The sequence below is a fragment of the Meleagris gallopavo genome, chromosome 2, assembly GCF_905368555.1.
Source record: "Meleagris gallopavo chromosome 2, MGAL_WU_HG_1.1, whole genome shotgun sequence".
NCBI classification, from domain to species: Eukaryota; Metazoa; Chordata; class Aves; order Galliformes; family Phasianidae; genus Meleagris; species Meleagris gallopavo.
The window spans coordinates 21,078,111-21,094,982 of record NC_139405.1 but is presented as its reverse complement, the minus strand read 5'-3'; the positions used below and the strand labels follow the sequence as shown (position 1 = coordinate 21,094,982).

At 40.0% G+C, this 16,872-nt stretch overlaps 1 protein-coding gene across 4 annotated transcripts in view; it reads left to right on the top strand.

The window, feature by feature from the left end:
* Nucleotides 1-16,872, top strand: part of RPS6KC1 (ribosomal protein S6 kinase C1) — an 83,510-nt gene that overhangs the window by 15,968 nt on the left and 50,670 nt on the right. For all 4 annotated transcript variants that reach the window (XM_085219256.1, XM_085219255.1, XM_085219253.1 and 1 more), the window contains 3 exons: nt 2,576-2,669; nt 6,159-6,218; nt 7,002-7,364. In XM_085219256.1, the coding sequence (XP_085075382.1) occupies nt 2,576-2,669; nt 6,159-6,218; nt 7,002-7,364 (517 nt within the window). The remainder of the gene's footprint in view (nt 1-2,575; nt 2,670-6,158; nt 6,219-7,001; nt 7,365-16,872) is intronic.

Genomic DNA, 16,872 nt, shown 5'->3' with positions numbered 1-16,872 from the left:
AGTTAAAAACCAAAAAGGTGTATCATACCTCTAAGATGGAAAGGTCTACAGGAACTTTAGGTGAAGGGATTTGGAATTTTTGCTTACGAAATGATGAGCAAAACCAGTGATGTTAAATCTGGATGATGTGGGGAAACAATAAAAATTCTACCATCAAACTAGAAGAATGAAGACTTAGGAAACTCTTTTCTTGGCCTGTTCTGGGTTCAGTTCCATGAAAACAAATTTGGCATGTAACTAGTTAAATATGCTACTTGCACAGTGTTATGAGAACCATTCACCAGAATACAGTCTAAGACTGTAAGTTGAGACTTCCTTTTGATTACATCTGAAGCAGTTCACTTTCAATAGTTTCTTCAAACCTCTTTATTTTCAGTACTTAGCTAATTCCAATATTCCACAGGCAGATAAGCATCAATTTACTTGTATACATGATAATAACTCCCTGAAATTAAGGAAATGCTCATTTAGTTTAGATCAGGTTACAAGTGTATTGACATGTATCATTTAAAGAGACTAAGCATGCAAAAGCAAGATTACAGCAAGGCTTACAAATTACAACTCACTTTCATGGTACAGTTATTGCATAATAGTTTTCGTTAAGCATTGGAAGTAATGCTAAATAGGAGAATGAATTTAAATATTTTTCAGTTTATTTCCATTTACACTTTTTAAAATTTATTTTTAAATACTTCCGTGCTTTTGGATATTTGTTCAGAACTGTTACCATCTTTTACTTAAAAAAAGTATTGGTTTTAGCCTTGCAGTGAATGTTTTCTGACTTTGTAAGGCAATGAACAAACCTAGAATGGCATTCATTTTTATAGGAGTAAATATGTCTACAAGGAGATTTATGCAAGTGTAACAGCTTGAGCTCATACTAGCTGATGCTATGTTATGCTTTTCTGAAAGAAAGCCTCATGTTTTGATCAGTCACCAGCTCAGTCCTTCAGCTCCACCTGTGAGTGGTTTTGTTGCTTGTCAGATTTCTGTGCATATAATCATGGAGAAGGTAGAGTTGGTCATTGAAGTTTTAGAAAGAACTGAGGGGGATGCCGTGTCTGTCTATGTACTACTGACTCCAGAAAAAACAGACTACCTATGTGGAAATGTGCTGGAATAGTTCGAGACAGACTAGAAATGCCTTTGGAGGTGGTGCATTTTCTAATAAAGTTGCATGGAAGGGATGAACTTGAAATGCGAAGCAGAAGATTAAAAAAACAGTGACAAAATGACACCCTCAACATACAAAGCAACAGCAAAAAAAAAAAAAAAAAAAAAAAAAGGTGTTTCCTCATGCAATTAACTGTTTCTTTTGATACTTTACTTATAATACTTTCCAGGCTTAGAAGGGTATAACACTGTCCTTGCGTGCTGGCCCTGGCCTTATCTTCTTTTGTCCTAAACTCCGGATACTGGATCCTAGTTAGGCTATTAATCTGATCCACAGACACTTCTATGTGAGGGCCCTGCTGACCTAGGGCATACCATGAAATGGCAGAGATTCAAACCACAAGAGAGCTGGAGCATCACCGTTCTCTCTGTGTAAAACTCTAGACTTGCATGTAGACCTGCTGCAGCCTGTGTGGTTCAGGGCTTGTGTTACTCACCACAGAAGCTGAAGTTGTTACCTAAGTGGTCTGTGGCAAGCAACCATGGCCTGAGCAAAAACCCTTGTTTTGCTTTGGTTCTTTAGAGGGAGTGCATTTTGAATTTTCATAGAATCATAGAATCCCCAAGGTTGGAGAAGATCTCCAAGATCATCAAGTCCAACTGTCCACCTGCCACCAATATTTCCCCACTAAACTGTGTTCCTTATTATAACATCTAAATGGTTCTTGAACACCTTCAGGAATGGTGTATCAGCCATCTCCCTGGGCAGCCTGTTCCAGCACCTGAACACTCTTTCAGAGAGGTTTTTCCTAATTTTATGTTGTGCAATGTATGGAGTTTAGCTAGAAGGATTTGGTCAGGCTTACTGTTACTCATTTGTAGTGGAAATGGTAAGTCAGGGCTTGAAGCAGTGATTGAGTACCTGGTGGGAAGGCAGGGCCAACCCGGGAGAGCTCAGGTGCATGCAGTGCACCTGGGTGACTGCAAGGGGTAGAACCACGATCCACCCCTTTTCAGATCTCATTTAAGGGTTGGCAGTGGAGGCAAGGGTATCTTGCAAGAGATCCCCTGTGAACCTGAGGCCTCCTGAAGGTAAGCAGCTTCTTTCCTTTGTTTCTGTGTCCATGGCTGCTGCATTTGAATATATCCTCACTTGCTGCAGCAACATGGGGCTTTGCTTCTACACTGTCACTGCTGTGCTTTCCATTGTGTTACAGTGTTATACCCGTTGAAGTCTGTGAGAAATTATACCAGCTGTTTTATACAGTTGTTGGATAGGTTAGAATGATACTAGGATTAAACCTCAAGCTAATTTTGCAGATATGTATAGATTGATGAAGTGCATTAACTGAAAGGCAGTGGAACGCTTACTGGTTAGAAAAGTTAACTTTGAATATCGCTGCTATATAATGAGACTTTCCATAGAGCTCAGCAACTAAGTAATTTCTTTCCCTCTCTTCAGGGTGGAGAGGTACATGATGGATCTGAACTGATCGGTCCTGTTGAGCCTCTGTCTGACTCACTGACTGACAACCTATCTGACTGCAGCTCTGAAGGTTTGCTTCCTTCTGTCATGCGGACTTATACCTTGATCTCTTAAAAGAGCACATAAATGATAAGTGCTGCATTTGTACATTAGTATCTAGTTTCTGTTTGCTTGATGTGACAGATAAGTTGAACTGGGATTTAAAAAAAAAAAAAGTTCGGCTTAGCAGAACTCTGTCTGCTCTGCTAGAAGTTTGCTTGTCCAGTCCACTTTAAATGTCCTGGTGCTCTGTTGTTCAAAAATAACTTCTTCATGCATCAGTGGGAACTGACCTCTCTGGTGTAAATGTATGTAATCCCACCTGATTCCAAAAGGTTGGGTAAGCGGTCAGGTGGCATTCATGATGAATTGTGTCTTAAGTCTCTGCTGGTAGAAATTTGCAGGCAACTTTAAAATCATTTTGAGATTGATCAATAAATATAAAGGTAATTTTGAATTTGCCCAGAGCATGAGAAATTGGTCTAAGATTTGAACTGCTGTATTCATTTCAGAGGGTTCTTATTCAGCTATTCGTGCCCTGGATGCCACCAGGCTTTAACTGCTCAGTAGAATCCAGAAGATATACTTAAAAATTATGCTCACGGTTTCTTGTGTATGAAACCTTATGTTGGCAAATAGGATTTGCTAAAGAGAGTAACAGCATGTAAGTATATATTATTATAACAGATATACTTAAGTTTTTAAGTAATACATGTATACTTCATATATGAAGTATACTAATGTCTTGTGACTCATACTTTCTTAAGTTTGAAACCAAATGTTGGCAAATGGGATTTAGGAGAGAAAGTAACAGCTGTCTTTAAGGCCTCTAGATGGCAGTGGCAATACTCGGCTCTGAGTCCTCTCCCTGTTTGCATGTTATTCTTCTAGTCTGATTGTCATAGCTAACTGGGACTAGTTAGTTCTCTGTTTTTTGTGGGCTGACATGGCCTCCCAATGAGCACTGTTCCTCCAAACTGTCCTACTGAGAAGGGGCTTGTGTTTGCTTAACAGAAGTTGGTGGTTGCTAATAAGGGTCTGTTGTGTTTTCTCAGTTTTGCCTGTTCTTTTAAGACAAAGATCACTCTGCAGAATGCATGCATGTTAATGGTAGAAGAAGGAAACTGATGGGCTTTTTTTTTTTTTGAACCAAAATAAACAATAAATATTGTTTGCTTCTCTAACAGTTTGGCAGTTCATGCTTTAAATGCTTCTACAAGGATCTCTGTGCTTTTCAAGAGGGCAGATCTCAGAGCATCACAGTACTTTCTAATCTTGCTGACTGTCACTCGTCTTCCTTTCTAGATATTACGCACGAATGTGCATAAGAACTTCTTCACGGTGAGGGTGACGGAGCACTGGAACAGGCTGCCCAGGGAGGTTGTGGAGTCTCCTTCTCTGGAGATATTCAAGTCTCGCCTGGACGCCTACCTGTGCGACCTGGTGTAGGGAACCTGCTTTGGCAGGGGGGTTGGTCTCGATGATCTCTAGAGAGATCAACCCCTACAATTCTGTGATTCTGTGATATGTGGGATAATGGTCATCTGTCGAACCCCCTCTCCACCAATTGCCACATTCTTTAGATAAATCCCCTTGGAAAATCATCTTATTTTTCCCTTTTTTTCTTCCTTCTGGTCTTACCATGTTCATGCTTTCTTTCCAGAAGTAAGCAGATGCAGTTCGGACTTTTCCTACCCCTCATGCTGGTTGAAAGCCGTATGATTGCGATTTGTGTGGTGATGGAACTGGGCTTTATACCACGCCCCTAAGCAAAATTTGTTATCTCAGGCTTTGTGCCATGCTAGCTGTGTTCATGCAGCTTCTGGTCAAGTCGGCTGCAGGAGACAGCTCTGTTTGAAATATGCTGTGTAGATGTGTCCTGATTCATATAGTCTGGGAGACCAGTGCACCCTTTCCACAAAACACAGCCAGATAGTGATAGGGCAAGGGGTAATGGTTTTAAGCTAATAGAGGGTACATTTAGATTAAATAGTAGGAGGAAATTCTTTACTCACAGGGTGGTGAGGTGTTGGAATAGCTTGCCCATAGAGGCTGTGGATGCTCCATCCCTGGAGGCATTCAAGGTGTTAGATGGAGCTTTGAGCAACATGGTCTAGTGGGAGCAGTCCCTGTTCATGGCCGAGGGTTGGAACCTTCAAGGGTCTCTTTTCCATTCATTCGCTCTGTCTGTACCTTTTATCCATCAGTCAGCTCTGCTTGCATGTGCAGATTCCCTAACTTGTGATTTTTTTCACTGAAGAAAAAACATTTGGCACCTCTGAATGTTATTTCATAAATTTAGTCATGAACAGCCAAATTTAAGTTTGTTATCTCTAGCTTGGGCAGATGATACCTAATCACTCATATCCTAATGAATCTTCTGTCTGCCTCTGACTGGTCTGTTGTGAGGTTACCTTCTTTATGTATTCATGAAACTAAAGTTTTCTTCTCAGTGTAAACACTGCTAAATTTTCCTCCCCTGAAAAGATCTGGAGCAATATCTTCAGAGCACCTGTGCACTCCCATATTCTCCAGTCGTCTTGTGTCACTGAATATCATCATGGCTTGATTTTAGACCAAGTAATGACTGGTAATCTGTTCTTCTTCCTGTCTTTTTTTTCCTCTCACTCAGGTTGAATGATTTGCTAGCTCTGGAGAAGCAACATTTGTACAGTGCTTAGTGAATGAGAGCTTTCTTTCTACTCTTCCATAAATTGTAAACCTCACTGCCTTCCCTTCTTCCCCAAAGTCCAGAGTTGCAAAATCAAAATGAAAGTTTGAGCTAGGTGCTTTTGAGTCACCTCCTTGCTGCTACGCATTCTTTTTGAAGAAGTCAGAATACTTTTCCTGATAACGTGCATAAACTCTTGACTCTGTTGATAATACAGAAGAAAACAAGACAGCCGGTTTTAGCTCAAAATTTACTTTTGTTGCTTGTACAAACAGCTAAATGCCTTGACCTTCTTGCTTGTTTTATTGCTTCAGTGGGTACATGTGCCAAGGTGATAAAACAAACTGCTACGTGATATCCAGGTGGCACTGCCAAATTCATTGCTCGCTCCATATGTCTCATGCAGAGTACTATTCTGGAATGACATTTTTTGAGACTGAAACCTGGCATTTTTTTTCTTAGTTTGTAGACGTAGGTCCCAGCTTTGAAGACTCTTCTGTTGTAAGTCTTGTTAACTGTAAATTATTGGAATGGTGTGAGATAGGGATTAAAGTCCTACTGTTGTTGAAATTAGGTGAGTTGGAGTGCTGAGGTTTGAGTTAGCCATCCTAAGCAAATGCCTGTGTTCTGATTTTAACCTTGTCGGCAGCCAGAAATGGCAAGTCTAACTTTGCTGTCAGTTTTAATGGTGTGCTACCAAATGGATATCTCTGATAGCCAGTTCAAGAGCAGTTTCACATTATATACTTTTACCTGCAGTAGGGTCATATCTTTCATTTTTGATGACAGGTGAGCATCTAATCTGTCGTGCAGAAGGATATCAGAACCATTTTTATCGTTCTTTTTCAGTTCGGAAAGACTTAAGTGGACTCGATGATGTGACGCTTACAAGCCAGTCGGAATGTGGAGGTGAGCTCTGTAGTTGTTTCAATTACTTTTGTGGAATTTGAATTACTAAAAAGTCATAATTATGGATGGACACCTTATGTGGATGATGATTCATATGGAATGGTGTGCATGTAAAATATCTTTGCCACTTATTCCCAAATAACTCTTCAAGGTTTCTGTAGTTTGAAATTACTGAAGATCAGTTTGAAGTAAGTGTGTATGCTTGTGGCAGATGTAAAATAAAATAAAAGCTGTGAAATTCCAGTGAAAGAGGTATAACCTAATCCATTTTTTACCACATCTTAACAATGAAAGAATAGTATATATGGTAGTCATGAATTAGAGTGCTGCGTGATGCAGAAGCTGACAAACTCTGTGAATTTGAAGTCCTAATTGAATCATTTTGGGATGTTTCATTTTACTGATTTAAAACAGTATATGCAGAGATCTTGCAACAATGATCTGGCTTCTGCTATTCTAACAGCACTTACACAGGGAGGTTTAGTTTCCTGGGGTCCAGCAGTGAGCAGGCTTTGAAGGTTAAAGGTGGGTGTTAGATGTTTGTCTCTTCATTCCCTGTATTAAACTGAAGAATTGCTCTGCAGAGTTTGTAGCTAACTTTTAAAAAAACCATATCTCTGGTTACTCAAAAGCCATTTTTAAGTTGGAAAATTTTTGTGCGCAAAGTCTTGGGAAGTTGGAAAGGTGAAAAGAAAGCTAAAATATTTGATGTGATAAAGAATGTTGAATGTTCCTGTGGTATATAATGTAGAGTAACAAATGTCTGTCTTAACATGCTTTCAGGCTTCTCCAGTGACAGCGACCTGATCTCTTTGACAGTCGATGTAGACTCTCTTGCTGAATTAGATGATGGAATGGCATCCAACCACAGCTCTCCCAGTAGAGCTGTTGGCCTTTGCCTTACTTCTGAGCCCCCAGTACAAAGCACTGTGGCATCTGAGCAGGAGTGGAGCAAACCTGAAGGAGAGAGGGAGAGCCATGGTCTGTTTTCTGGAAGCTTAAAACCCAAGCCTGGCAAACAAGATTACTTAGAGAAAGCAGGCGAGTTGATAAAGCTGGCCTTGAAAAAGGAGGAAGAAGAAGACTATGAAGCTGCCTTCAGCTTTTATAGAAAGGGTGTTGATTTACTTCTGGAAGGTGTTCAAGGTATGGATCTTCCCATATTGTTTTGTTTTACATTTGGTTTTGTGCATTTGATTATGGTATTTCCTTAGTTACATCTGCTTGTCGTGTTGCACGGAGGTGATATGAAATGCAGAAAAATGTGTGCCTGGCTTTCATCTACTTGATAGCTGTTGTGCTTGCAAGACAGAGAGAAATCTTTCTCTTTAAGACTTGAATAATAAGTTAGGGTCTAATCTTCCAAGTGCCAAATATCTCCTACTCAAAATTGCAGCACGACCTCTGACTTGCAGGTAAGTAGCAAAGTGCTCCACTTTTGTCTCTTTCCTTTTTATTACCTAGGCATTAATTAATATGTGGCACTTGCAGCACTGTTGAAACAGTATTTAATGTACATGGTTAAGTGAGGATTAATTATCCCCATTTTACACATGGGGAGAGGCAGACTCAGGTTAACTTTTCAATCACAACAGGATTAGAAGTATTCTTGGCTCACAGCCTCTTGCTTCTTTCATTTAACTGTTCTCCTTTTTCTAGCTAAAAGATGCATACAAATTTACATGCTTATGCTGCTGGAGGAGAACAGGATTTTTTTCAGAAGACTTTGATGCATCAGTATATCTGCAAAAGCCATTGTTAACTGATGAAGTGCAACTCTGTGTAAACTTCTGTAGAGTCTCCTTGCATCCTGTCAGTCAAGGGATAGTTTTATCCCTTTCCATCTCTAGTTCTTGAGAATCTAGAGGGATAACCTCATGTATTTGCATTTTGTTCGACAACAGAATAAAATGACCACAGGAAGAGATCTGTTGTTTCCTGGAGTGAATTCAAGGTCTGTGTATTGTGTGCTTCTGTTTGACACAGATCAAATGAGTGAGATTAGAATTGTGGCATTGTTTAACAGCATACAGCACATGAATATTCTGCTGCTCCAGAGCTGAACTTAAATGCTAATGTACCGAAGCATGTACAAGTAGAATCCTGTTCTCCATCTCAGTACAGAGCTCAGCAGTGGTCTAAGCCCTGTGAACAATTGTAGGAATGGAACTTAACCTACTGAGCTGCTTTAATGGGGGCCTAGCAGAAAATAATGAATGAGTTAATGAAGAAGGCTAGAGGTGTGCATTTTACATAAAATGTCAGTTAACTTTCTGGCAAAAGTGAATCCACCTCTGTTTTTTGCTGTCCCAGTGGTGTCAGTAGGGCTGCTGCTTTGCTGCTTGTCATGGCTTGTCCATGTAATCAAAATTCCTTCCCTTGGGAGTAGAAATGTGTACAGACTGGTTCTAGGGAGACATCTCATCATTTTCCTTTCTCTATCACTCTGCATGGATGTGAAGATGGAGGGGAAGTTGATGGTCATCCTCTGCTGGGCACTTAGCTTAGATTTGCATGAATCCAGCTCATCTTGTGTTCTCTTCTGAGCTTAAAAAGTGTGCTTAATCATCTATAAAGACAGTTTAAACCCCCCCCCACAAAAAACTGAAATAACAGAAAAGCCAGGAGTTAGCTCTTATACATTTAGTTTGAGGGTGGTATGTTTAACATTGGTTTGTGAATATTCACTGTATGTTGCAATAAAAAACTCTCATCCCTATCATTTCAGCAATACTGGTTTTGTTGTTCACGTGGATAATAACGTGCCTGTTTCTAAGATGAGGGTGGTGCAGCTGTTGCCAAATGCCTCTTGTCTTTTGCCGTTTAATATTTTTATCCTTTTTTTGTCTAAATTAGCCTATGTATTTTCTGAAAGTGAAACACAGCATTCATCCATACTTACACACCAATCTAAAGTGATTGTACTTTTCAATACAGACATGTATTGTCTGCAAATGCAGCTTTTCTTTAGATCGAACTGGAAGTGGCTCTTGCATGTAAAATGGCAGTACATGCTTTTGCCACATGGTGGCACCAAGGAAATAGAAATTGACACTTATAATTGGAAAATGTAAGTAACGTACCAGAGGAAAAAAAGAACCATCATTCAGCCCTTGTGTTTGAAACTTCTCTGAGAATTACTGTGGAAGTGAAATGCCTCCATGCACTGATTAGGCATATCTAAAAGATAAATCTCTCTGTTGCCAGCCGCTCCCTTAGGCTTGGCACAAGAAGTTCTTATTTCTTAAGTTACGTCTTCAAAATCACGTATGAGTAAGTTTATTACTGTGAGTTTACAGACTTATTGTTTAGTTAGGAGTAGCAGGCTTCCATTAAGGCAGCTGGGGCAGCTTGTCTGTCATGCTCCCAATGACCTCAGTTCTCTGAGTTAGTGTACTTCTACAGGGTGAGATGAGGTATTGCACAGGTTTACACCGAAGAAGTGTCCATCTTGAGTTCATTTTTAACTATCTGTACTCTCAGAAGCATAGTGCTGTCACTTATACTGTGCATGCTGTGTGTGTATTTTCCTCTGCTAGTCTCTTGTGGACTTTCAGTCCCTCACGTTCACACATAAGGAATGATTGCCATCATTTTCTTTTTCCTTGAAATACACAGATTCTGATCCCTCTTGTGTTTTCTGGGGTCTGCTGTGTGCGGGATTTTGGCGCTTTCATAGAGCAGGTCTGTACAGGCAGTGTAGGCTGGTTGAGCCTACTTCTCCAGAAACTGAAACCTTCAGGAATTCAAGTTGGGAGTGAGTACTCCTGACTTGCTTAAGAATATCAAATTTTCATACTTTTTAATCATACTAGAAAATAAATACATTAATTGATAGAAACTTTGATTCACAGTTATAGCTGCTTATTTGTTTTGTTAGCATGTCAGAGCACTTTGAGGTCAATGCATTGCTTCAGGCCCAGTGGTGGAAAAAATGCACTTATCGATTGCAAGCCACCGACTTCTAGGCTGGAAGCCAACTGTGTTTTATACAAAGTTAGTGCTTTCCTGACTTTGATGCAGAAAGTAATTTATGTTAGGAAAAAATTGATTAGGGGGCTGAAATTATGGAAGAGGATTTTTGGAGTAAAGAAGGGAGTCCTGCTCCTTCTGGTGTGAATTGCTCCTCTTTCTTCAACTCCTACCATTCTGTAGTTGTATCCATTATGGATCTCGGCTGTAAAAACATAGTTAATGCTGTTGCATGTTGCTGCATTTCAATCACTCCAAGCACGCGATGGAGCAAGAACCACCACAGCAATATAGTTGTATCGTGTAGAAAAGTACAAACTCTGTTCCCTGTGGCTTAGAAAACAAAGGTGTCCATTCCTAGACTGTTGCATATGAGGCTCTTTGTTACATATTAACATCTGAAGGTGTATTATCCATTTGCTTTGTGATAGATCTGGGGTGTTTGTGTTCCTGTGTGTAGCAGCTGTGGCTAAGCACAATTAATAGTTATTTACTGTATGAGAGTGGTTCAGCTAAGCAGTGTGAACCTCGTTGCATGAAGTGCATGGTACGTAAGTCAGCTTTGCAGCCACAAGTATGTTTCCCAGGTATTTGTGTTTTGTGCTGGTTATCTACAGCTTCTAGATAAGCTGTTGGTGTCTTTGAAAGCAGGCTGTGAATGTCGATTTCTCACTGCTCCGTGCTATTTTCATGTTTATCCAGTAAACAGAGCTGGAACAGAAATTACACAAATTATTGGAACCTTGATACAATGACTTTGACTTTTAACCCAGAAATGCATATACAGTGAAATACTGGGAATACTTTAGACAGCTAGGTGATATTTCTGGATATACTGAAAACAAACCGACTTGTTTCTAATTACTGGAATTATGATGGACTATGATCTGAGCTTGTGATGGAGCCAGGAATGCAAACAGGAGCATGACTGACAGAATGCCAGAAAGACAGTGCTTTGTGAAAAGAGGAGAAAAGCCGTGGCTGTTCTATGAGCATGCTTCTGGCTTCCAGATTAAAAAGAACCTTTGCTTGTTTGTTGAATAACACTTATGAAACCAACTTCTGTACAAAGCAGTAGCTGTGTTAAAGGAATATAACTTGTAAAGTCTTATGAGTAGTATTTCTTGTTGAGAGTGACAGTCTCTATGCAGTTTTTGAGCTACACAGTGATTGTGCAAGATGAGAGCATCTTTGAGGAAACAATAGACCTGTTTTTTCTAAGAGGTGTCAGGGTGAGTTTGTTGGCATCAGGCAAATGCAAATGAGGATCCTTGCATTCCAATTGCAGAACTATTTATGCTAATGTTACATATTTGAGATCCTGTTGAAAAGATGAGGAACAGTTAATTTTTGCAAGACAAAGCCCTGGAGTTAACCACCCATCAGAACACCTTGGGCTGTGAGATGGTGGAGATGATGATGTCTGCAGGGAAAGAGAGTTGTGCTGGCTTCTGCCAGGGAAGATTAATGACAGTGTTACTGGCAGAACTGGGATTTTCTCCCAGCCCATCTCAGATCTCTGTGCTCAGATGGTGCATCATGACTGTCTCCTTATTCCTTGTTGTGACTTCCACTGAGCTTGGAACCAGTCAAGACAGGAGTGTCCTGCCCTAGGTCCTTCCAAAGGAGCTGAAAAGCCATTATATCCTAGTAGACTAGGAGGATGCTATAGGACCATTTGGATTTGACTTTTTAAGCAACAGTGCAAAATGTTACCTCTTGACATTACAGCTTCTGTTCTAAAACAGACTAGTTGTTTTAGCAGTACTTGTCTGCTGGTAAGCAGCTGGATTAAGAAGGAATATTGAAAATATTGTGGTTTGCTTAAATAAGTCATCTAATTCCAGTGTGCTTTCAGTGATGCTGAAATTCTTGCTAATATGGGCCATGAGCTATTCGTAACTGAAATGTGCTGACTTCCAAGCCTGTTGCAGACCATATAGAGCCTCAGAGAAGATTAGTGCTACAGGATTTGTAACTGCAGGGCAGATGTTGGATAGATCACCCTGATTGAAGTCATTCCGTATGCACACATACTGGTTTAGACACACCATCACGGCTAAGCAGTAAAATATGGCATCTGCTAGTAAAGTATGGTGAAGTCTAGTATGTAAATACAACCAGATTCAGCTATGTAAAGGAATACTCAAGGCAGGGTTCCATTTTAAACTTCAAGACTTCTTTGCAGAAAATGCCGAGAAAGATCTGGGGTTTACCTTCTGCAGGTTGGTATCCTCACAGTACATGTATGGGTAAATTGTGGTGCTAACTAAGCCAGTGTATAGGGCATGTCGCAGAGGCGACATTGAATGCGGTCTCATAGCACTTGATTGTAATGGAGTGAATAAACATGTGTCAAGGTGGAACGTAAGCATCTGTACTTTCTTCCCTCTTTCGGAGGGCAGTGTTGGCTTGGTGTTGATCCAACCTTCCCAAGATTTCCGAGTTTGTCCTCATGGCAGTTCCTCACCAGCTTGCTGATCACACCCAGCCTCTCTGATAGATCTCTCTTCCTACCTGCACAGCCTTTTGTCTGGGCTGTCATTAGACAGCACTTAGCTGCAGCAATGTGTATTAATTTTTTGCTTCTGCTTTGTGGTGTTTTTAATCTTCTATCAGAAGACCCCTAGTGGTTGCCACACTTCTTCCAGCGCAGTGTAAACACATCAGAATGACCTAGGTGGTGGTACTTTTGTCCAGGTGAGAAAACTAACTGAAGTCTCTGACTGCAGAATTAAATGCCTCAGGCCGTGTAGGTGAATTAAGGGCCAATTCTTTTAGCTAAGAAAGAAGAGCATAGAGAAGTTTGAAAGTCTTTTCCTCTCTTTCATGGTGGTGGACTGTGTAAATTCTTTCACTGCTTTTGGAGTGCTTTTCTATTTCTGTGGTCCATGTGTTGGAGGAGCTGCTGCTGTCACCATTTTGTTTCCCCTTCTGTGCTAGGATGCCATTGCTTATCCTGTCTTACAGCAGTCACGGGTTTATTTTCCTTTTTCCTGAGTAGTTTTACAGGAAAGTGTTCAAGGTTATTTCTCATGTTGTGAGGTCTTACTTTGGTGAAATGCCTTGCAGCTGAAGACTGGAAGTTTTAGCAGATGGATGGGAAATTAATCTTTTCTTCCCTGTAGCACTGTATGACCATTCCTTTTAGTTTTTTTTTTTTCCGGTTAGTCACACATGCATGAGGAAAACTACCCTCTTGTGTGTTTAACATGAGGTTGTACGAATAAACAGACGTTTGTTGGTTAGTGTTTCTGGAAAACTACTTTTTTATGATGTTGAGTGTTACTGTCTCCTAGTGACTGGTCATACAAACGCATTTTGTCCACACCATTATTCTGTGTAATCTTAATTTTTGCACATACGCCAGTATTTTCTTTCCAAGGGAGTATTTACGTAAATATTCACACCACTGGCTTGTAACCTTACATTCGTGACAGCAAATGGAATTGGTAACCTTGCAGGGAGTAAAGATCTGTAAGTGTTTTGAGCAATGTACAATAAAGAAAATGTACAAAATATACGGAGCATATCAGAAAATTGGAAGAAGAATTCTTACATGTTTACTCACTGTCACACAGTTATGCTTTAGCTTGTGAGATTTTAAAGGACAGTAGAGTACTCTCCGGTGCCTTCAGGAAGGAGAAAGAATAAGTCTGAGAAATATGGTGCATCCTAACCTCTTTTAGGAGGAAAAAAATCACTTCAAACTGTTTTTACCATAATAGGCTTAACCTCGGTTTTATTTATTTTTTAATATTTACTGTCTTTTTTTTCAGTGGTGGAATTTAGCCACCACCCCAAAGATAATCACCATGAATTTAATATATAGCATACTGGAGATGAGAAGCCAGCGGGCTTATTTTGCAAATCCGAATTGCCACCTGCTGCTAAAATCTATAGCATCTTTCCTTGATGCTGAGGTGTCCATCTACTCCAGCACCTGCCACGTTTCACTTAAGTAATTGTTTGAAAATTAAAGGTTACCTACTTTCCTGTGAAAGTTTGGAGACTTGTTCCTAAATCCACAGCTCTTCCCATTCCTGAAATAAATGTTGGGGTTATAAAAGTGTGTCCAAAGTGGTCACAAATCTGTGCTGGATTATGACTTGCATTGTCACTTACAGTGGGCCCGAGCTTTTGTTTGGCTAATATGGACAAAGGAGTCAGCTTCACATGATGTAAGAAGTGTTTGCCCTAAGAAGAACAGAGGTCCTCTTGAACCAATTAGGCAAAAATAACAGCTGGGCTACCCACTAATAAGGAAGGTGCTGCTAAACCTCTTTTCATTGTGAGAAGAAATAAATCTTTTAAGGCTTACTCCCTTGCATTTTTATAGAGAGCAATTCTTTGAAAAATTCAGCGATCCAGCTGGGTGATATGTGCAGGAAGACTGTGAAGAAGATAAAGAAACTTTTAAAAATAAAAAACGGTATTATAGCTATTAGATTTGGCAATTATAAATGTTTCATTGAAGATTTCAGTATTTAGAGAAAGTTTTACCGTTTAAATTGTTAAGTACATCGAGTTTGGGGTTAGCACAACAGGCAGTCTCCCACAAGTTCCTTGTAGCCTGCAAGAGGACATTCCTTCCTGGAGCAAATCGCTTCTGATACCCTCTTAAACAAAGGCAGCCCACATGTATTTTTAGTATGTCTGAGAAAAAAGCAGGAAGATTTGGAATATGGAGGTTACAAAGGACCGGGACAAGTGATGCTAACTTTTTACCTCTTCTGTGGAAATATGCACATCCTGGTCAAGCAGCTGGTTAGGTAGGGAACTTGCTGTTTGGGGTGGGGAGTGCTTTGGAGGAGGTCAGACGTGACAGAAGGAATATCTGGAATTCCTAGGTGGGTAATATATACTGTGATTTAGTAGATGTGTGATATAGTATACATTAAGGGCAAGTAACATGCAGTGCTATTTTTGTTTGTTACCCTCCTGTAAGATAAGCATCCATCCTGGATCTGTGGAGAAGACTAGTTAAGGATCAGAGCAAGTTTGAAGGCACTTCTACACATCCATAATGTGCTCCGTTAGTACTCAAGATTATCTGGGGGGAAAAAGAGACAGATTTCTCCACGGTCCTAATCGTAGAATTATTTGAGTTGGAAGGGACTTTGAGAGGCCATCCAGACCGACTCCCTTGCAAGGAAGAGGGACAACTGCAGCTCAGTCAGGTGCTCAGAGCCCCCCCAGCCTGCCTGCAAACGTCTCCAGGGAAGGGGCATCCACCACCTCTTGATATCTCCCAGATATTTTTATTTTTCACTTTGTATTTACAAGGTACAACCCCCTCTGCATAGCTTTTTTTCCTGACACCTGAACATAAGGCATTTACCTGTATGATAATATCATAGGAGATCTGATACCTGAGAAAAACAGCTAGCTCACCTTAACACCCAATGCTTCACCATTAAATTAGGCCGATCATTCAGAGGTATGTACTCTTCTGAGCAAGAAAGCTGCTTGTTATATTGCTAGCTTCCCAGATGCTACCGCAGGGTGCATATTCGGTGGAAATGTTGCTTCTCTGTATTTTGCATTCAGATCAATGGTCTATAGGAAAACAAGCCTGCAAGTCACAGATGAACTTGGTGGCACAATTATTCTGATATTTGTGGTTTTCCTCTATCAAACCCTCAAGATCATTTGAATGTTGTTAGGAACGTCTGTTTTTGTAAATATATTATAGCTGAGCTGTCCTTAGAAATAAAAATTAAAGAACAAATTTTAATTCGTTGGCTGCTGTCCTAATGTCCTGGCTACCGTTAGTTTGGTCAGCGGGTGGCCCGGTCAGCCTTTCCAAAGCCAATTTTCATTTTAAGATATTTTTATTTCTTTGAAATAGGCAAAGCCTTTGGAAAATGAGGGAGCAGCCTGCTCGCGCTTGTGTAGATGAAGGCTTATATGTGCAACAAAGTAGCTGTAGAGTTTTTATATTCTGTTTGCAGTAATAGTAAACAGAGCATCTAAAATAACCACTTGCACATTGCAACAAACACATCATCATTTGCTTAAAAAGAGTTATAATTACAGTTGACGAAGCATGGACACCATAAAAAATGCATTAGTTTGGCTTGACACATTAATTACCTGTTTTTGCAGATGTTTTTATATATTGTTGTGTGAACAGTTTACAAAATAATTACAGGAAAGTCATATGGAAAATAAACTAAGTGGGTGGTTTCTCGCCTTAATATTTTCATTCATGTGAATCTGTGTGAGGCACAGCTGCTCCGTAGCAAATGCAGAGGGAGAGAGAGGGAGGAATCTTGAGGGGGTTTTTATTCAGGTCTCTGTGATCAGCATCGCTACACTTTATATTGTGCCTTAGCAGTGTAGTTTTTAAACATGTAAAATGACATTGCTGATTTAATCCCAGTGATCAGGAGCGGGGAAAAGCTTTGATCCTGATCAGATGAAACATAAATCTTCTAGTATCTAGGAAAATAAATGAAAAATCAATATTATTTTAAGCAGGATGATCTTTTATGAGCAGTTGTAAAGATTCATCAAAGGCTTTGACGCAGTTTAAACATTTCCTGTTTGCTGCCATTTAAAGAAAAACGCCTTTCAAGTTATAAATTGTAATTAAAGAGAGATACCTCTTTAGATTATTGCAGGCTAACCGCAGAATGAAAATAGGAACTCAGTGTGTTCATGCAGTGATAAAATCAAA